General features: G+C 47.3%; 1 protein-coding gene across 4 annotated transcripts in view; it reads right to left on the bottom strand.

Moving 5' to 3' along the window:
- ASTN2 (astrotactin 2) overlaps positions 1-13058 on the bottom strand; it is a 990319-nt gene extending 977261 nt beyond the window's left edge. For all 4 annotated transcript variants that reach the window (XM_053566512.1, XM_053566522.1, XM_053566529.1 and 1 more), the window contains exon 1: positions 12522-13058. In XM_053566512.1, the coding sequence (XP_053422487.1) occupies positions 12522-12960 (439 nt within the window). In that variant the 5' untranslated portion in view covers positions 12961-13058. The remainder of the gene's footprint in view (positions 1-12521) is intronic.
- Between the last annotated feature and the right edge of the window lie 9361 nt (positions 13059-22419).

Below are 22419 nucleotides of genomic sequence, written 5' to 3'. Positions count from 1 at the left end.
CTATCCGTTCCACCATATCATGTGTCCTCAACTATAATACATCATTCATGGAGTAAAACCTTGAGTATGACACACTCCATACCTTCAAGGAACTACCAGATACAGACTTCTGAAAATAAGTGGGATAGAAAGTTACAGAGGTGGCGGGATGGGGGCCGAGGGAGCTTTCCAAGGGTGCTACTTTGGTAAGGGAAAACTTCTTCAAGAGGGTGATATCTGAGTTTTGTGAGCAAGGGAGAAAATAGTGGAAGATAACTTCAGAGAGGAAGGAAGCTTGTTCAGGATTCAGACCCTGAAAAGGAACTAGTATTTTATCCTAAGAGCAATGAGACGTAATTGAAGGTTTTAAACTGAGGAGAGGCAAAATCAAACTTGATTTTTTGAAAAGATACCTCTGGCTTCGGTACATGTATAGGACAGGGGGGTTGGCAAACTTCTTCTGTCAAGGGTCAGTTAATAAGTATTTTAAGCTTTGCAGGCCAGACATTGTCTGTGGCTAATATACTTGACTCTGCAGTTGTAAAACATTAGTAACCAGAGATGACACATTGGCAAATTAGTGTGGCTTTGTTCCAGTAAATATTTACTTATGGACACTGACATCTGAATTTCATATAGTTGTCACATGTCAAGAAATATTCTTCTAATTTTTTCAATAAATAAAAACGGGACATATGGGCTGTACAAAAGCAGGCAGTAGGCTGGATATGGCCCATGGGCTGTGTACAACCATACGGTATCAAGAAAGGACAGAAGACTGTGAGGGGACAGGACACCAGTGAGAAAGCTGATGTGAGAAAAGAGTGTGGCTTGGATGAAGGGGATGGAAATTATCAGAGGTGAATATTGAAAGCCCTTTTAAAGGCAGAACCAAAAGGATTGGCTGACTGGAGGGATAAGTGGCGAGGACAGGATGAAGGGGGACTCCTTAGCTTGTGTGACCATGTGAATAACACTTTGATATCCTGAGATGGAAGATGTGGGTACAGCATGTGTGGGGGAAAATCCCTCATCAGTACTGTGATTCAGGAAAAGAAGAGAGAAACACAGGGTTCCTGTGGGTTTCCAAATTAGGAGGTGGTGATGGTACAGCAGTGATCATAGCTGCCTTCCAAGTTAGATACAGGGTACTCAGGTCAATTTGAATTTCAGATAATCAAGGAGGCATTTTTTTTGGGTTTTTTTAGTATAAATATGTCCTAAATATTGCATGGGACATATTTATACTGAACAAGTTTTCATTGTTTATCTGAAATCCAGGTTTAACTGGGCATCCTGTATTTTTATTTGCTAAATATGGAAACCCTAACAAAGGAGGATAGGCATACAGAAAAACACACAGAAGCTGCCTAACCCTGAGAGCAGATCTGAGCTAAGTCTACAAGACGGACAGGTGCATCAGGCAGGGGGAAGCATTCTGTCCATAGAGAACAGCATTCCCCTTCTGGGAATGTGAATGGGGCTTGGAAAGTGCATGTTGCCCCAGAAATGTGCAGGTCCTCATGGGGGCTACAGCCTCAAGACAGACAAGGAGCACCAAGAAGTGAGGAATCAAGAGCTATACAGGGGCAACTTTGCAAAGGTCCTTCAGGGACAAGCCAAGGAGTGGGTACACTTGGTAAAGTACAGATTACAGGGCCTGTCCCCAGGTGCCCTCAGCAGAGCTGGCCTTAAGCCTGGGCACTGAAATGACTCTGATGAGTACCTAAACATTAGGTAATGTTGGGGTAAATAAATTGGAAATGTTCCCACCTACAAATCCCAGGAGTCAAAAAAAGTTGCTTCTGGCTCAGAAAGTCCTAAAGGGAGTAATCCAGGTAATTAGAGCAAAGGTAGCAAAGAATAAGTGTGTCTGAAGGGAAGCAGGAGGTCCAGAATGTTTGTCAAAAGACCAGCCGTGCCCCGGAATAGTCAGCCTGCGTCTGGCACCTGGCTCTCACTCGGGCTGTCTCTCAGCTCTGTGCAAGTAGACCAAACGTCTCCCTGGGCCTTTCCTTCCACCCCACCCCCTTCCCTCCTCCGCCCACAGCCACCACTGAAACGATTCCCCCAAATGCAACTATGGCTGTGACTGGAAATCTCTTTACTGCTGATTCTGCTAATGGAAATGTTCCTTCCCTTTTCGGATGCTTGCAAAGACACTCGTGACTTTCCTGGGTGCATGAGAGCAAGGCTTTGTCAGCCAGCCGCTACCAGAAGGGAGAGGATTCTGCCCTGCCTACTCCCCCAACACCCACCTGCCTCAGACTCAGTCTCTGAGAGCTTTTCTGTCCAAACTGTCCTCAGACAACCCCGGAATGTCCTGCTTCCCCCAGCTCCAGGAGAATGAGCAGAGATCAATGGTCAATTTCATCCTTTTTTGCCTTGCTAGGAGGCAGGAGGGAGAGAGAGGAAAGGAATCAGCAGCGCTTGCTGGGGTAGGAAGAGGGGGAGGGGAAGGGGATTCACATTCATCTTTTATTCATACCTCCACATCCTTCCCTAAAAAGGACTCCAGGTGGCAAAGAGGCACAGAGGACAAACTGTGCGCCAGGCGCCATGCTAGGGCTTTACACACACTCTCTCCAACAGGATGGCTTAGTGTGTGTTAAAAGAATTGACTGCAATGCCCGGCATTGACTACAATTTAGTTGATGTGGAGCTCTCCAAACATAATGATCACAGCAACACAGAGACATGCCTATTATGTTTTCTTCCCCTTACCGATGGGCCAGCAAAGGCTCAGGGAGTTGGCAGACAGAAGTCTAAAGGTAGCAATTAGTACATCCAGGATTCAATTCCAAAGTTTTTGGGGCCTCGGATGTGGCACAGATCCAACAGGCTGCCTCCATTGATGGACGTTGGCTAGAGAATGCATTGGGCTTTGGATTAGCTGCAAGACCTTGGAAAACATACTTGTCTTTGCCAGGCAAATGAGGGAGTTAGTTGAGTGGGATGCAAATGATTTTACCTACTTGTACTATTCTAGAAGTTCACGTAGTCATTTGGATTTTTACAGCATTATAATACACGCACACAAAATAGAGCCCAACTTCAAGGTAGGAACACAAACATGGTACATGCTGGGAAGGAGCACTAGCTGGGAAAATTCAACTTTGGGTGGAAGAGAGTGTTGGCAAGAACGTTCACCTGGCCAAACAGTGGCTGTACTTGTCTCAGGTAGAATAGATACTCTGCCCGTCTCTTGCAGAAGAATATAGAGCTTATCCAAGTACCTCAAAGGACCAGATCACAGGTCCCCCAGTGTCCCAGTAGGCAGAGTGTAAGGTGGAAAATCACTAAGAAGATAAAGAGAAAAAAGGTGGCAGGGTGGGGGAGGGAGGAAAAGAAGACAGAAGGGAACCAGAAAGCCACAGAAACAGGAAGTAGCTTCTCTAGTAGGTCCAGGGCAAACTACCCTGTTTCCCTGAAAATAAGACAGTGTCTTATTTTAAGGTGTGCTCCCAAAGATGCGCTAGGTCTTATTTTCAGGGGACATCTTATCTTTCCTGTAAGTAGGTCTTATTTTCAGAGGATGTCTTATTTTCGGGAAAACAGGGTAGGGTCTCCAGAGAGGAGGAGAGGAGTCCTGGTGTTCTGTCTTGACAAGCAGCAAGTGAAGGGGCTGGGAGGTGCTGAGTCAGCTCCTAGTAGCACTGAAAAAAGGTGCTCAGTCCCTCAGGCCTGTGGGTCTGTCACACCTGAAGTTCTTATAGAAGAAACATCTGCAACTCCTTGTAATGAGAAGAGGAAGAGATAAGTTAAAGAGGTTGTCAGGAGATGAATATTGGAGAGCACCCTTGTCGGGGCAGCATGTGAGGCTGGCAGAACATAGGATGCAGAGCCCTGCAGACGGCAGACCTGGGTTTAAATGGAGCTTCGCCTTATAACAGTTGTGTGATCTTGGGTATTGTCCTTAAATCTTCTGGGCCTCAGAGCTCACCTATCACATTAGATGAACCTTATTTGTCCTTCAGCATAGTGGAAAAGATGAAATGAGTTAACTGATAGGACCAGCATGGCGCATGGCCCCTGGGTTACAGTAACATGTTCAATAAATGGTCATTGTTTTCACAGGTTACCCCATTCCAGGATGATAAAGTCAGTTACCTTAAAGCCCTGGAATTCCAACTCCTCCCACTCCCAGTTGTCCAGTTTCCCTTCCCTAACGTGGGAGGAAAACACACGTAAGTCATTAGATCTGACCTCTGTCTCAGTGACCTCAACTTCCCCCATCTTTATATAGAAGCATTTTGGTTAGATGTCCTTAATTCTCTCCATTTCTGACATTGGACAATTCCAGAATCATGGTGTATCATCTCCCCAGAATGTTCAATGCCTCTTTATTTGCTATGATGAGAAGGTTCTAATCCTTTACCTGGCTTCCAAACTTCTCAAGATAGGGTCTTCCCCAAACCCAGTACTCCTTCCTCTAAGCAAACTGGTCTCATTACCCATCCTCCAAACACTCCAAAATAATTAGGAGATAGGAAGAGGTAGGGGAAGTGGCTATGGGAGTTCCGAGGAGGGAAGGCTCTACGGGACAGGTGATATTTGAGCTAACCCTTAAAGAACATGTGGAATCACAGCCCCTCTCCCGTTTTACCCACTATGGATTCTAGGATGAAACTTGGCAAACCCAGGGTTCTAGTTCTCTAAGACGCCCTGAACACCTGTGATGTGTCCAGTACGGGGTCATTGCAGCTGCACAGATGAAGAAGTTTCATTTGCTGCTCTTGACATGCACAGGCACGCAATGCAAGCCGTGTGAGGAGACACACGGTGTAAGTTCTGTTCCCATTCTGCTCCGAACCACCAGCACCTGTCCCCGAAACAGACTCCTACAGCCTTCCCGCATCATGGCTGCTCCTCCACAGAGGCGTCTGAGTAATTCTTTGAAACATAAGTCAGATCTTGGCATTCTTTTGCTCAAAACCCTGCAAAGCTCTCCATTTCACTGAGAGGCAAAGCCCGGCTCCTGGCAGCAGCCTGCACAGCCCCACGTGACCTGGCTCTGCTTTTCCTCTCCGACTTCCCACGCTGCTGCTTCCTTCTTCACTCTGCTCTGGCCACACTGACCTTCACACGGTCCCTTCACGCTGCCCTTTCACGTGTGGTCCCGAGTTAGGTCTTTGCTAGAGCTGTTCTCTTCCTGGAATGTTCTTTTCCTAGATATCTGCTTGGCTAACTTCTTCATCTCCTTTAAGTCTCTATTCCAATCTCTCATTCTTCCATAATCTCCTCTCACTGTATCCTACTTACTATTAAAACTGATCTTCTTATCTCAAAACTTCTGATTCTCTTTTCTCTATTTCATTTTTTCCTTTTTTTATAGAATTTATCATCTTCTCACATAATGCATAATTTACTTATGATGTTTATTATTATTCTCCCTAACACACACACACACACACACACACACACACACACACACAAGGATATAAGCTCTCCAAATTCAGGGACCTTTTGTTCTCCGATGTGTCCTAAGCACACAGAACACTGCCAGCCACACACTGGTGCTCAGTAATTCTTAAGGGACTAGCTATTACTACAGCAGTCTTTATATTGATAGTGCTACCAGGGTCGTGAGTGCTCAACTCCAGCCTGAAGGAGTCAGGGAAAGCTTCAAAGATAAGCTGACACTTGAATGCAGTCTTGAGAAGTGAGAAAGAATTTCCCCAGGGGGTGGTAAGGCAGAGGCACAGAATGAGGACAGGGGCTCAGTACAGGACACTCTGACACAGTGTGATCGTGGACCTTGTTCTACAATAGGGAAGGTAAAATTCATCATCCTCAGAACAATGGGGAATCAGGGAAGCACTTTACAAGAGGATGACCATTGTCAGATTTGGGCTTTTAATACAATCACCTGGTCATTTAAGTACAAAGGATGGATTAGATAGGATAAGACTAGAGGTAGATAGACCAGTGGGTTGACTGTTGAAATTGTAGTAGAGAGAAGTACTAAACCTCAGATCATCGGGGCTGCAGCAGTGGGATGGACAAGTGGTCCCCCATCCTGGTAAAAACCCTAACGGTTTACAACATACAACATCCTTGTCATATTTCCACTCACAGACTGGGCTACTTGTATGTTTCAGTGTGCTAGTAAGGAAGCTACAAATATTTCAGTCTTGAATCTTGCATTGTGCAAGTACCACCCCACTCCTTTTCCATTCAATCGGGAGGTCTGCGGGGTGGGGAGGCTACTGTCCAAAAGAACTACGGGCAGTAGAGAAAAGCCAGTGAAAGGGGAGAGAACAGAATAAGCCCTGCTGCCTGCCTCTTTCTGGGCAGACAGGCTGCAGGCTCTGCCGCAAGGACAGAAAAACCAGCTCTCTTTCTCTATAGTTAATCTTCTGTTGCCACTAGCTGGTCAGTGTGAGAACTTGGGAAAGTACCCACTCTGGAGAGGAAAGGTCCTCCTAATGCTTCTCCATTCAAGGTTAAACGTGACCCTTTTTCCTTTCCTGGGAAAGGAAAAGGCGTGGTGAGACTTCCTTCTCTCCCCCGCCCCCGAGCAAAACCCATCAGCTCAGGTGAGACTGGAGCCAATCACATGGATACTTGGGTAAGAGAACAAATTCAATTTCCCTAAGGAGATTTTTCTCCTCAGATTCTTTAGTTTTTGGGGACGGGGAGAAGGAAAGAGGGGTTTCTCTTTCCTTTGTATGATGCCGGACCAACTTGCAGACAAACTGGAGCTATGTTGAGACCCAGTGCCTCCCATAAGAGGTCCTGCCATGTGATGGAAAGAGGCATGGACTAGGATTCAAGACCACTGGGTGAACTGCAGGTGTTGGGTAGGTCTCCCTCCTCTTCTGGGCCTCACTGTTACTATATAAAATGAAAGGGGTAAATTCAAGGCTTGCTAAGAGTATGCGATGCTGGGAGGTCCTCAAAGTGGATAGTTGTGGTAATAGTTTTCAGGACTTTACCCCAGAGGTCACTGTCAGTCTCCAGCCTCTCCTTCCCACAGCATACGGGTTCCCATTGTCCTAAGGCAGAGGAGGGCTAGTGAGCAACACAGCAAGGAGGTGAGAAGAAGGAGGCTTTGTCTGCCAGAGGTCTTGCCAAACCTCCTGATGCACCTGCTATAAATTAAAATCATGGAACTCTCTTACAGCCTGAGGGCCCAGTTCAGGAAAAAGATCAAGCCCTCAATCACACCAAAGTTTGCAGAGCTCTGCTGTCTGAGCTAGTATCACTGACTCCCCAGAAACAGCAAATCTGGTTGGCCTTGATCAACCTGAGCCTCTCTAACAGGTGAATTCTCCCCTCTTCTGCCCCATCCCTTTCTCAGTAACTTAACACTTTTTCAGAGCAGACCACATACTTCTCTTTGCCCTAAGTGTGAAGTAGGGTTCATTAGGTTTGAGCTGGTGAGAGATGAGTTGAGGTATGGAGGAGAGGTGAGTGGAAAAGGGAAAAAAACTCAGATCCGAGACCACTAAACATACTCCTCCTTTATTTACAATGTTTCGGAAACCAGGACTGTCACACCAGGACGGGACCTTGAAGGTTATGTGCAGCCTGAACACCTCATTTAGTGATAAGGGACCCAGTGTCCAAATAAGTAAATAAATTATATTGTTTTAAACCTAGCTTTGTTTCAGGACAGCAAATCTCCACTGCAGAATCTCTCTTACAGACTTGCAGAAGAGAGCACTGGAATGTTCGTGCTGTCAGAAATCCCTCCAGAAGACGCGGCTTACTGCTATTTGCAACCAGTTTTCCTCCTTTTGATGTCAACTTTCAAAATCAAACCAGAAACCCTATAGGGTATCTAGCCCGAACATCTCCAGGGTTTGGGTCCTTTCTCCCAGGCCTGTAAAACAGGACACTGGGGGTCAGCATACAGGGCTATTGGACAGCTGCGGGCTTAGCCGTGTTCTCTTAGTACTTAACAGTTTCTGAACGTTCCTTAGAAATAGACCCCCACAAACACTCAGGGGGGTATATTTTCCCCTATTTGTTGACATTTGAAGGAAGGTTTTCCAGCCCTTAGTGGACTGCTCTTCTTAGGCTACACTCCATGATCCTAGCAAGTCTTCTGACCCCTCCCTACCTGGCTTTTTTCTTTTTATATCCATTTCTGTCTGTATTTTAAGGAACCTTTGCTGACCTGACAGTGTTGGTATTTCAGACTGTATCTTTCTCCCAGGCCATCAGCTTCTTGAAAAGAGCATGTTGTTGGGATAGACATTCAGGACACTGCCAGCCTTTTCCTGCAAGCATGCTGAGAGACCTACTACCGAATGGGGGTATCCCTCTTCACATATAAGAATATTCTTCTTCTGTCAGGGTTACATGGTAAAGTAAATTCCTTAAAAATGTTGATGATGAATGCTTACTCGATTTTATCACTTTTTCCCTCTTATGCAGAAGCAAGGCAGGTGGATGGTAAATGGTCTGGACTGACCATTACTAAGCCCAGAAGAAAGGATGACATTTCTCTACCTGTGGGCCTGAAAGCTAAATCCACCAGCAGACTCCAGGGCTGCCTAGAGGTAGATGAGGACAGGATTCACCTCAGGAACCCTGAACTGGCATCAGCTCCTGTTTAAATTCTTTTCTATCAGGCTTTCTCGATACCCCCATGTTACTGGTAAAGGCAAACAGACCGTACAAAGCAAGAGAAGCCAGTCAGAGTCACAGAGTAGGTCAGGGCATTTTAAGTTCATAGAGTCTTTACACCAAAGGATTATTTTAAGGCTCATCCACCCACTCATATTACAGCACAAAGAATTAAAGCTCTGGGGGATAAATGACTCGTTCAAGGTCACAGGGAGCCAGAGCTGAGATTTCTAGATCCTAATCAACATTAAGTTCCCAAGCTGCATTTCAGCATTCAACTTCTGCTCAGTTTTGTTTACTAAAACTTCGAAGGCCTAACTCAGGTTTTTGTGGTCCAGGAAGTAGCCCCAGTCTTCTCCAAATCCATAAAGACATCTTCCTGCTTTGATGCCACAGAATGAATCCTCTCCATCACTCACGGGCATCAGGAAATAGAATGCCCTTTGAGATCCCTTGAGTCATGGAGCTTTGAGATGGCAGGGTCACTGGAGGTCATTTAACTCAAGCCTCACTTTCAAACTCTCCTATGTCAGCTCACGAATGCAGCTGAAGTGCCTTTGGAGAAAGATTCTTTCTTGTCTTGTTGATGACTGCTATACCACTCTCCTCAGCATCATACCCTGCATATATTGCAAACTGGGTTCAGAATGCCAGTTTAGCAATTACCGAGAATGTCAGTGTCTGGTAGACTGGGATACCAGGTCCAGGTCTGCCATTTATTCACAGGGTGGCTTTGGGCTGGGTGCTTGACCGCTCCAAGAAGGCTTCCTCAGCTGTCAAATGGGAACGACAGTACTGCCCACTCCATATATTTTATGTGAATTAATAATACAAGGCAAGATTACAGCTCTTAGCACTACATTAAGGATTCAATAACTATTTGCTATTCGTTAATCACTTTCAGGGAGATTCACTTTGTCAATGTTATTGACTTATAATCAGATTCTAAAGAAGAGGCTCCGAGACAGAAACTTAGGGAATCTTTCACATATGAGGGAATGTTCTGTTCTACATAAAGCAGGCTAAAACTTGATGGCAGGAGTAGAAATACAAAGAGGTAAAGACTTGAGAAAAATCTTTTCGGTCTGGGTATTAACAAGAGAGGCAGAATGGACGGAGGCAGGGCCCTGTATGAAGGTGACTTTGGTACATGGGGATGTAGACAGTTTGTGCAAAATGACCTTGAGGTCCCCCAACTGGACTTAAAGTAAAATGAGAATTCTTTGATTGGTTTGTTTGCCTGCCCCCCTTCCCCACCTTTTAATGCCAGGATGGTTTCCCACCACCACTCTTGGCCCAGGACCCAAAGCATGACCGTAGGGCTTTGGCAGACACCACCACCCCCTAGTGGTGGCTGGCGGCTCCCCACTATCTGCAAAGTTTGGCATTTACCAACTTTGCATGCTCAGCTGTGGCACTTACCATCTCCAAATCCCCTGAACTAACAAGCTAATAATGAAAGACTCACCCAGCTTGCCAGAGACACATGGTAGGCAGGATGTTTAAAAGGTTTGGGGATGGGACAGGACTGCCTTGGGACCCAGGGAAAGAGATGGCCCTGAAGGACTCAGTATCATCCCCTCTCCCCACCGTCATCACCCTCCTTTCCAGTCAGCCTGGCCTTCCCAGAGCTCATTGTGCACTCTGTGTTTACACACAAACAGTCGAAGACCAACACAAATAAAAAGCCCACGTCTCCCTACACAGCTCCTGCTACACCCGGCCATCTGGTGACTACCTCGCTAGCCAAATCCCCGTTGGGAGCGCCTTGAGCTGCCAGTCCAGGGCGCTGAGGGGAGAAGGAGGAGGCAGGAACCCAATTCCCCACATGCATTCAAAGCTCAGCTCTGCCAAGGAGGACAGCAGCAGGCCACTCCAAGGGACAGGCAGGACCAGCTGCCAGGCTCAGGGCTGTGAGTCACAGAAGGCGGAGAGCTTCTCAAGCTGACACATAAATCCTGGGGGATTCAAGACTTGTAGTTCCTCACTCAGCTTGTCCCAGGCTCCCAGGCACCCATCCCCTTTGCAAGCCAAAGTTGAAAATGGCAAAGATTGCCAGCCCCAGAAATTCCAGGGTGCCTTTACAACTGGCTGGACCCACATCCTTGAGGAGATGGGATGCTCTGGGGTCCTTAGGCCATATCCAAGGACCATCTCCCCTTTTCATTTGAAAGCCTCTTTAGGGGGATTTGCAACCCTCATCTCTCAGGGATACCCTGGAGCAGAGAGAACTCAAGGATAGAGGGAGAAAGGTAGGATTGGAAGTGGTAAGGAAAGGACACCTTCTGTTTCTGCAGAAGGACCCTTTCTCGCAGCAGGGAGGCGATAGGAGCCAGTTCTGCACCCTCAGGAACTCCACCACTACCCTTATCCTCATCCTTGACTGGGGCAGCCCCACGGGTGCACGTGGGAAGGACTACTGATGTGTGTGTGCATGTATACGTGCCTGCGTGTGTGCGCACTCCGAAGCGCCGCCGCGGGAAGTCCCCCGGGAACCTGCGAGGCGCTCTGCCGCCTTGCCTCCCGGAACGCTCAGCATACTCAGGTTACAGACACCCGGAGAGAGCACAGGCACCAGAAACCCGGAGACTCAAGCTCACACCAGAAGGGAGGGACTGGCGCTCATTCAAATCCCCAGAGGCAGCCACTATGGAAGGGAAGGGGGGTGGTGCCACAAAAATGCATTTTAAAATATCAGAGCTCCCAGGAGAGTGGAGTCTAGTCCATTGATTACTACATGGGGCTTCTTGGCGAGCAAGTTCACCTGGGAGGTTCAGGTCCGGATCCCGAAGGTGCGAAAAAGGAAGGCTGGTCATCCTGAGATGCAGGAACCAGACGGATCCCGCAGAGGCAAGGTCCCCCGGGGAAGATGAGCTGGGGAGTCTCTGGCTAGTCCCTGACGCCTTCTAGGCGTAGCTGATGGCCAGACTCCGACACCCAATAAGGCCCCGCGCCCCCAAGAGGGGAGGGGAGCGAGCGAGCAGCGACCGCCTGAGAGCTGAGGGGAGCAACATTTTTGTAAACGTTCTCCGAGATAATTAAGCTATCAATTACCCGGGTGGGAAATCATCCGCTCTTCCCACAGCTCCACCGAAGGGCCGACTCCTCCGGGATTTGCGCCGGGAACCAGCAGGCAGCAAGCTGCTGGCGAACTTTTCGATTAACTTTTCGGTTTCAGCCTCCCACCCTCTCTCGTTTCCTCTCCTCTCCTTTTTCCTGCCTTTAACTTATTATCAGCCCAGTGAGTTAGCTGTGAGGGCAAATCTGCTCTTTGCTGAGAGGGGGTTGGAAAAAAGTAAGGTGATGATGGGGGTGGAGGGAGAACCCAAGTGTAGAAACGTTGGGCTCAGAATCCCAGTCCTCAGAAATCGCGCAATCCTCTTCGCCCCCATTTCACAGACGACCAAAACTGAGACCCAAAGAACAACAGAGACTTGGCCAAGGTCACCCGGCCCATTAGAAACCCAGCTCTTGAGGGCTGAGGTGATTCTACACGGATCTACTCTGCTCGGATTTTCGAGAAAATCTATCTGGAAGGCAGAGACTACAACTCCGACAATAAAGCGAGGGGGCGGCGACCGCGGGCAGCCAGTGGCGGTGCCCTGAGGAGCTGTGGGTGGCTAGACCGGGAATTGGCTTCGGAGCCTCTGAGCGGGGGAGGCGGGGTGCCAGAGTACACTCAGAGACTGAGGGGTCTGCGGTGTCCGGGATGGACTGGGCAGAGGGAAGGTCCCCACTGCGGGAGGGTTGGCACGCCCCCGGGCTCCCGCTGCGCACTCATCAGGACCTCCTGCCCCACACTCCTCTCCAACCACCTGTGCGACCTCCGGGCCCCTCAACTGCCCTTTGCCAACCCCACTCGGAGCATCCCGGGGAGGGGATCCCCAGGGCGCCGCCACCCGTCCGGCCTCACTTAGGGCCTCAGGGTTCCCTAGGACCCCGCGTGCGTCGGCGCCCAGCCTTACCCAGGGTGAAGAAGGGCAGCTCCGTGTTGTCCAGGTCGTCCTGCACCGCGATGCGCCCCGGCAGCTCGTTACGCACAAAGAGCAGAAGGCGCGACTCCGCGGCGGTGCCGGCAGAGCCGGTGGAGCCGGGGGACGCGGCGGCGGCGGCGGCGGCTCCGGCCCCGGTCCCAGCCCCCGCCCCGGCGCGGGCGCCGCTCCAGCCTATGTCGCTCTCCCGCAGGGCGGGCAGCGTGGACACCGTGACGGTCTTGAGCCGGCATGGGCTGTCGGGCTCGCGGGAGGCGGCGGCAGTGGCGCCGGCCAGCAGCGGCGGCGGCGGCAGCAGGAGCAGGAACAGCAGCAGCGGCGGCGGCGGCGGCCCCGGGTGGAAGCGGAGTCTCGGCCGCCCCCGGAGCCCCGAGCCGGGCCCCGGGCTGCGCCGGGCGCCGGCGGCGGCCATGGCGGGAGGGGCTGCGGTGCTGCGGGCGGTGGCGGCGGTGGCGAAGGAAGAAGAAGAGGCAACAGCGGAGACGGCGGACGCCGAAGAGAACCAGGACGCCCGAGCTAAGCAGCCGAGAGAGCCGCTCTCCGGCAGCCCCCAGCTCCGGGCTCCGCCTCCCGATCGGCCCGGGACCGCCCCCCCGCGCCGCCTCCCGGGGCCCCGCAGCCCGCCCCCCGTCTCCGGCTCCCCCCGCAGACCCCGAGCCTTTTCGAGGCTCCGCCCGGCCTGGTGCTAGTCCCAGCCGCTCCCTCCCTTTTCCCAGGATCCCCAAATAACGCTCGCCCAAGGTTCCTGAGCCACAGCACCCCTCCTCAAATTTCTAACCCTTGGGGGACCCCCGCTCTCCGCAGTCCCCCTGGCTCAACCCAGCTCTCCTTGCTTCATCCTACCTTCGGCTTCAACCAGAGGCGGCACCTGGGGGTGCGCCTTAACCCAGCCTAGCTCAAGGCCCGCCTTCTTGGGGGTAGGGAGCGCCCCTGGATGGCCAAGACTCAACTTTGTCTCCCTTCAGGACCGAGAACAAGTCCTATCTTCAATCTCCTACCCATTTCTAGTCCCTGAAATAACTTCCTGCGGCCTCAGAGGCCCCTTCCCACCCACTTCCCCACAACTCACGGGTATTCATTCTCCCATGCCAGGATCCCCCCTCTCTTCACCATCCAGGCCTCAGTGGTTGCACTAATTGCAATCGACAGAGGGACATCCGACTTCACCCCCTAACACCGACCCCCTTCGCACCTCCCCACACACACGGACTCCAGCCGGCGGCTCTGGCCCCCTAGCTGTCGCCCTGAGCCAGCCCACTCACGCGCTTGTATTTTGGATCCTTGCTCCCAGCTTGGAGCGGCTCTACTTGGCTGCTTCTGCTCTCTGTGTGAAATTCCTGAAAAGGGTGCGAGGTAGAGAACCTACAACTCTGTCTGCTTTTGGCTCCTAGGGCTTCTAAATCCTCTGCCCAATTCCCAGAAGATGGGTCCGCTCCCCAATTCTTCAGCCACAGTCCTTCTCAGACGTGACACCCACAGCCTTGGGCCGATTCTGCCTCTGACCTACACACACTCCTCACAACCTCAAGGGAGCTGTCGCTTATGCTGGGATCACGCTTGTGGGCCCCTTCTCCACCCCCCTGTTTTTCTTCCTCTTGTCTCTCTCTCTACTCTTTCATCTCTCCACTTACTTCCTTCTTCCTCATCTTGACTTTAATCTTGAAAATGCTTCCTCCCTATAATTTTTTAGCCATTTCCCATCTCTGTCTTGCTTGCCCGTCTGCACCTCTTATTCAGTCTCGTGCCTTAACACCTCTCTTCTTAGCTCAGTCTCTTTTCCCCTTTCTATCTTTAACCCTTTGTATGAATTGCTTTTTCCCTCTCCCATCACATGTCTTTTTTATGATTTTGAATAAAGGTAGGGAACTAAAAATAAGGGGGAAAAAAACCTGTTTTGTGACCTTGGACTTAGTAAGCATTCTCCAAGGGTTAGATGTATACATATATGACCTTTTATTCATTACCATAATCCACTGGCATGGGTGCTAGGATTCCCATTTTTCATATGAGGAAACTGAGATCAGGAGGTCAGGAACATGAAGGGACTTTTCCAAGGTCACACAGCTAATAAGGTGCAGAGATGAGATTTGAACTCCAGGCTTCAAGGCCTTGGCTGTTTCTCTGAAACCACACTGTCCTCAGTGACCTTGGGAAACCCCACCCATCAAAGAGGCAAATCTATCTGAACACAGTTGGATTTGTTTCCGTGGAGAAGTTTGTAAGGTATGCTTCTCCTGTTTCCATTTACTGATCTGTGAACCCAACAGAATCTGGCCTTTTAAGTCCCCTGATTCTAAACCATCTCCTGCCTCTCTGATGCCTGCTCCAGTTCATTTACTCCTCCAAAGTATGTCGCCCTGCCTCCCTCAGTCTCTCCTTTGTACCCTTACAATCCACCACTATCCTCCGCAATAGGGCTTTCTGATTCTCTATGCCCCTTTCTTTAAATATGCTGACATAGTCCATTTATAGGAGTGCACACCAGGAAAAAAGGGCTCCCTTATGTAAGGCAGAGTCTGTGCAAGTCCTTCATGGACTTCTGGTACAAAAGCCTGTCAAATGAGACCAACACTTTAATTCATTCATTCGCTGCCACCAAATATCCAGGCACTATATGGAGACACAAGAGATGGATAAATGCAGCCTCTGCCATTGGAGAGCTTCTGATGACTGGGGGTGAGGGATTGTGCGCAGGGAGGAGATGGGCACAGAAATATCTCCGGTACCAGGCCGGCATGCTGGCAGACAGGCATGTGCTTTCTGTATGAGGTGCTTAGAGAAACCCAGAGAAAGCTTCCCAGAGGCAGTACCATGGGAGATGAGCCACAAAGGATTAGTAGCATGGGGGTGGACATTCCAGGTTTAAGCTGGAAGTTGACATAGTTTGCAACTGCTTAGCATCCTAGTGAGTCCCTTTCCTACATCAGAAGGTGCTTCATCTTATGAAGCACAGCCCACATCCCAACAAGGAGCTAAAATTTCTAGAATTTTCTCAGCCTCCACTGCAGCTGGAGCTTGGGCACATGACCCAGACTTCACCATTTAGATTCACCAACTTGGGAAGGAAGCTGGAATCTGGCAGAATCCAACAGGGACCAAAAGGGCAACAGCTGGGGCAGTTACATTTCATTGCTAGTGGAAATGATTTTGACAGCATTGCTTGGAGCTCAGTGTCATCGGTGTCAACAGTGTGAAGTGCCATATTTATGCTTGGCTACAGTCGCAACAATGTCTTTGCCAGGCCTGGTCTGTGCCCTGATTTGGAGTGGTGCTTTCGACTCATGAACTTTAATCTCTACTGAGGATTGTAAGTAATCTAATATAACTTAACTGAATTCTGAATTCGGTTGATAGTTAAAGTATTCAGAATTGGCTTCTGTTGCCTGCAACTAAGACATACCCTGAGAGCACAGAATGTGGAAATAAACAGTGGGCAAAACTTAAGGAAGGGAAAGGGAGGAAGTTGAGGGAGGGGGAGAGGCAGTGATTGAAGATAAGACAGAAAAGGCAGGCAAGGAGTACCAATTTTATTTAGGGGGCATTGACAAAACTGGAATGACCACAGGAAAACAACTCACATTTTTGAACACATGCTCTGTGGCTTCAGAACTTTATGTAGCGTATGCATTCTTGAATGGTGACAGCTCCTGTCTGAAAGTGGATGTAAGGTTTCAGAAATAATTATGCAAAGCGCTTAGCACATGGGAGGTGCTCCATACATTATAACTATTGCTTTGATGTGGCAACATCTGGAGTGAGGCTTTTTATCCCCATTTGATAGATTTGAAATCCGAAGCTTGAGAAAACTATGAAAGTTCCTTCGATAATGTAGTTATCAAGTGTTGGTACCCAAGATTGCCTGGCTCTCAAAGCCTTGCTCCATCCACCATGGCATGTACCCTTGTGGTGCTGGCCCTGCTCCAGCCCTTCCCCAGTATGCCACGACTTCCCTGCTCACACTCTAATCCTCTATTGTCTGGGCTCTGGCTACCCTTCTGCCCCTCGGACTCTCTCTTCCTATTCCCTTTTCTCTTTGTTAGTACTTTCCTAAAGTAACTAGTTACATGCATTGTTGATTTAATTTATTCTCCTCTAGAGTTCCCTGTACCCCCATCTCTGGCTCCACTGACCTGAAATTCCTTTTCATTCTAACACCTTCCAAATCCTCCTAGCAAAAGCTCCCTCTCAGTCTATCTTTCATATTTGCCTTTCTCCATAATTTTGTGACTTTTTCTTTCCTTTTTTCTCCCTCTTCTCCATAATCTATTCCATTTTTCAAAATCCTTTCTATTCATACCACCTAATTAGGGTAGCTTAGTGTAGTCAAAAAAAATCAGAACCTGGGAGGCCGCCCAGCCTTTGGCTCAAACATCATTTCTTGCTGTTTGTCTCCTAGGTCAAGTGGCATAACAGCCCCTACTAAACCTTTCGTTTTCTCTGAGGTGAATGAGGGAAGTAATATCTACACCTCAGACTCATTATGGGAATTAAATGAGATTGTGTGTGTGAAACTGCTTAGCACACATGAGGTTCTCATGAATGTGGTAAGTAAACGCAAGAAAAAGATCCTGTGTATCTCTCCCACTGTTTCCCGCTCCGGCCTCAGGTCACACAATCTCCACCTTTACCCCTCGATTCTAACCATATTGATCTCTGTTCCTGGAATATTCCAAACCCCTGAATCCCCCCTCTTCCTGAAGGGGTTGCCCTCTGGTCTTCACTGGCTGTTTTTCCACAGTCTGCTGAGTCTAGCTAATAAAGCACTTTCCCTAAGATGACCACCCACCCAGTCTCCATTACCCACTTTGTGTCTTCCTTTTATGTCCTTTCATCTCCCCTTACAGTTTTTTAAATCACATCCATTCAATATTTAAAAGTTGTTCATTTATTAGTGTATTTTCTTGATGTATTTTCTCCACTAGATGGGGAGATCCCAGATATCAAAGACCAAGCGTGTCATAGTCACCCCTGTGCACACACAGGCTGGCTCAGTAACCTACACAGAGTAGAGACACAAACTAAGCATTTGCTAATGATCACATATTTACTGAATTCTTACTCTGAGAAAGGTCCTGGTCATAATTCTGCAGAGAATAAAAAAGACCAACGCTTTTACATTCTAAAATTCAAACCTCCCCTGTCCTCACTCTGTCTGTCCAGGCCTCCTTCCCTTCCTTCCTTCCTTTTTTCCTTCCTCCTTTCTTTCCGGGTTCCCTTCCCAGCGTTCCATGACTCAAGTAATTTTTAAACAGTCTTTCTTCTCTAAGCCTTCAGGTAATCTCTAAGACACACATAAACTCCAATTCAAGAGTGTTATCTTCCATTCCATCTCTGCAGGATCTAACCTCCATCTTCCATCAATTCTTTTCGTAGTCACTGATTTCCACCGTTTGTTTTCTCTCGTTTCAATCATCACCTTCTCTGTAACTCACGTCGTCTTTTTAATCCAGATTCACTCTCTGCAGCGTGTTGACTCCATTCATCACTCAGCATAGCCTATTTCCTTTCCATCCTTACAACCACCTTCCTTCAAACACCATCTTGGGCTTAGCTCTGCCACCCACACCCCTGGCGTCTAGAGACCCAGCCCAGCTCCATCTGCTGGTTTAGGATCAATGACAAGATTAAGGTCAATCTAGAAGCTTTCCTTCTACAGCTGCTGGATCCTAAATAGACCATTATAAATATATTTGTCTCTGTTGTTTATTTTGTTGACTCCGAAACCTCTTCTGGTGATGTAAGTTTAAATTCTTGTCTCTACCACTTAGTCAGTTGGCTACTTTTTAGTGAGGCTTGTAACCTTTCAGCCTTTCCTTCCTTTCCTGTAAGTGTGGATGATGGGAAAACTGAACGAGCCAGCAGATTTAAATGGACATACCCAGTGCTATGTGGCTCACAGTAGGCCATCAGAGTAGTAGCTCCCTTCTGTCTATTTATTTGGTCTTCCTGCAACTTCTGTCTCTTTACTTCCCTCTCTCCTTTTCTCATTTGCGTTTTCAGAACATTTCCACTATGTCTATTTTAAAGCAAACTTTTTACCACTGTCTCTAACTTCTCTTTCATGAAAAATGAAAGACTATTTTAATCACCACTATCGTTCTTCATCTCTATGTACATCTGTTTGACTGATTTCTGCTTCAACCCAGTACTTCTCTGACTCTTTCCCTTAACAATTCTCAAATTTATTATCTTTTTTCCTCCGGCTCGTACCTTTCACTACCTCCCACTTTCCCTGTCCCCGGTCCTCTAAATCAGCCCCTTCTTTGTTCCCTGATTTACTGCAGTCATTTCGTATCCTTCTTACAGTCCAAATCCTCAGAACGCTCCTTGAAAGTCTCTCTTTCCTCATTCATCCTTTTGCATTTTCTTTCTCAAGTCCACTCATCTTTAATTCATCCCCATCATTCATTTGCTTGAACCCACGTCTCTGTACCTCTTTGCCGGCTTCATCACTTAACCTGTTCGTGTTTCCTTCTTCCATTGTTACCCTTGTCATCTTTCAGCATTAGCACATGTTAAGGGGTGATGTTTCTTCGGACTTCTTACAAATCCCAATACTGGTGTATTTTCAGCGCCCTCTCTTTAGGCCCCATGGCCTCTAATTCCTCGCTGGAATTATTTCTCTCTGGGACCCTGCTTTAGTTGGAATTAAAAGAAAAAAAATTTTTAAGTCCTGCGGTATCTGCTCTGTATTTATTCAAGCTGAACTGCTAACCTGGTGCATTCAAATGTGTATTACTGATGAAAAGTGCCAGCTTTATTTTCAGCTATACAGTACTAGGTCATTTTCCTTTCTGCACCACATTATTTCCATCATTATGTTTTGAATCAGTAAAGGCAATGTCAGCATAGAGTTACTATTTCCACCACATTTACTAAATGCCTACTATGTGTTAAATATAACCTATCTTTTTGCTCTTATTTAATTCTTACAACTCTGTGAATTTGGAATTTCTAATTCCTGCTTTACACGTCAAGTAGTCGAAATGAATAGAAAATGTACAGACCACAATACGCTGGTCTGTACAGGTAAGAGTAAGGTCCTTGAGTAAGGTCCTTCCAACCTTTTTGAGTGGAGAAAATATAGTGAAAGATTTATGAGATTCCTACCTGAAAACAGGGATGACAATCAGCTTGCAGGAGTGTTATTTAATATTTGTCTTCCCTTCTAAGTTGTAGTTCCTGTGAGGGCAGATATGCTACTATTCCTGCTCCATGCTGTCTGGTATGCATTAGGCCGTCAGTGATTATTGCTAAAGAAAGAAAGAAAGAAATGCATATTTAAAGGCACAATGTCTTGCACAAAACAACACTGGTTTTGAATTTCAGCTCTGCCATTTAATAAATGTATGACCTTGAATGTAGTAGGGAGGAAGCAGATATCTCCTAAGAGTCTGCGTCTGTTAACCTTGTTCACGTATGCTGTATTCATGTTGTTTTTAATTTTTCCTAATATTATTTAGCAATCCTCAGAGCCGGGCAAAACAGGGTTCAAATTCCAGCTTTCCTACTAACTAGCTTTGATGCCTTTGTCAAGTTATCTATCTCTTCAAGTATTATATTTCTTGATACGTAAAATGGAAATGATACTACCTCCTTACTATACTCAAGGGCAAGTTCTACATGGCTGATAACCAGGGCCGAAACCTTCATACTGCCTGATTTCAAGTCCTCTGCACTTTTTACTATACTAAAGGTCTAGTGTCCAGGCTTCCAATTCAAGACACTCCTTTCATTTTTTTCTCCCCCTATTTTTAGGAGCTTTATATAAACCTAACTTTCAGGACCATGCCCAGATGTTTCTCAGGAAGGTGGAGGCTACCCCCACCCCCACTCCTGACCCACTTGCCAAACCGTGTTTGATGACTGTTATGTGATACTCTGCATACTCAGCAAAGCTGGGATTCTGCAGGTTCCCTGTGACTCCAGAAGATACATCCTCACTCCACCTCATCATATGAGATTTTCGGTGAAATCTGTAGGAAGTTTTAGGGATGTCATTCTTCCCTGATCTGGTGCATTTTTTTTTTTAAGTGAGGCTCTAGTCTGCACAGGAAAAATATACACGTATCTAAACTCAAAGATCCTTTCTTTCTTCTTGTCTTGCCCCCTCCTCACCCTCCCACTTTTTCTCCTTTTTTTTTTCATGGAATACTATTTTCTAGGCATGGGGATAACAACAGTGAACAAGACTTAAAATGATCCCTGCGCTTATGATCTTATCATCAAATCAAAAGATAGACAAACATGAATAATTAAAAATAAATCTCCGATTGAAAGGTTTGAAATGTGCTATGCTGAAAAAGAATATTGTCCTATGAAACAGAATAATGAGAGAGATAATAGTTTATATCTGCAGGCCAGATAATGCATCTCTGAAAAAGTCACCATTAATTGGAAACAAGCAAGGACGCATAAGAGTTGTTATGGCAAAGCAGGGTCCTGTGGGAATTCCAGGCAGAGGAAGCCACGGTACACAAGGCCCTTAGAGAGGATGAATGTGGGAAGTTCCAGAAACCAAACACTTGAAGTTAGTATGGCTTCAAGAGAGAGTTGAGGTGGAAGACTAGTCAACAATGAACTGGATCTCAGAAAGTTAGTATGGCTTCAATTATTCAGGCCTATGCAGGCCAGGTAAGGAATTGGATTTAATTCTAAGTTAAGTGGGAAGCCACAGGCACTTTTAAGTAAGGGGACAGCATGGTCAAAAATATATGTGTATTTTTTGAGACAGAGTCTATGTTGCCTTTGGTAGAGTGCTGTGGCATCACAGCTCACAGCAACCTCAACTCTTGGGCTTAAGTGATTCTCTTGCCTCAGCCTCCCAAGTAGCTGGGACTACAGGTGCCTGCCACAATGCCTGGATATTTGTTGTTGTTATTGCAGTAGTCATTGTTGTTTTAGCTGGCCTGGGCCGGGTTCGAACCCACCAGCCTTGGTGGTGTATGTGGCAGCACCCTAACCACTGAGCTACGGGTGCCGCCCCCCAAATACATTTTTAAAATGCTACTTTGGCTTTTGATAGAGAATTTAAGAGAGAATGGGGGACTCTAAATTGGAGCCTTCCCTAGCTGTGCATGTGTAAATCTCTCCAGGTTCTCAACCTGTGGGTCGCGACCCCTTTGTAACAATGAAAATACATCCTGCATATCAGATATTTATATTACGATTCATAACAGTAGCAAAATTACAGTTACGAAGTAGCAATGAAAATAATTTTATGTTTGGGGTCACCACTACATGAGGATCTGTATTAAAGGGTCGTGGCATTAGGAGGCATTAGGAAGGTTGAGAACCACTACTCTCCAGGACGCAGACTGGTCCATTCCAACCTGCCCTCCTACACATGGGGCCTGTTATTTGCTCATTATCTCCACTGAAGACTGGACCTACTTTGATGACCAATTAGCCTATACTGATTTATATTTTCTTATTGACTCAAATTCCATATTCTGGGGGTGTCACATGGAACGAGTTTTATAAAAATTTTCCAAATATCTGAAGCATGTATCTTTTCCTCCCTTTCAAAAAATGACTCTCCTCGTCAGCTGCCTCCACTATTTTCTGCCTACTTATTAAACAAACAAATGAAAAGCAATAATTACTGACCACTTCCATTTACATTGAGTTCTACTACATTCATTGTCTTGACATTTGATTTCCACACAGCCTTGTGAGCCAGGAGGACAGTGTTAATTTCCTATTTCTCTGCTTTGATTCAACATCATTCCCCCTAGAAAGACTTCTCTGATACTTTAGGCTGGGTTAGGTACCTCTCCTTTCTTTGTTCTTAGCACCTTGCCCTTACCTGGAGCTACATTTAAAGTATGTGCTTATCTGTCTCCACTTTTGGACTGGAGCTGGTTGATGC

The sequence above is a fragment of the Nycticebus coucang genome, chromosome 2 (genome assembly GCF_027406575.1).
Source record: "Nycticebus coucang isolate mNycCou1 chromosome 2, mNycCou1.pri, whole genome shotgun sequence".
NCBI lineage: Eukaryota > Metazoa > Chordata > Mammalia > Primates > Lorisidae > Nycticebus > Nycticebus coucang.
The sequence above is the reverse complement of the archived record's forward strand: the minus strand, read 5'-3'. Positions and strand labels throughout refer to the sequence as shown.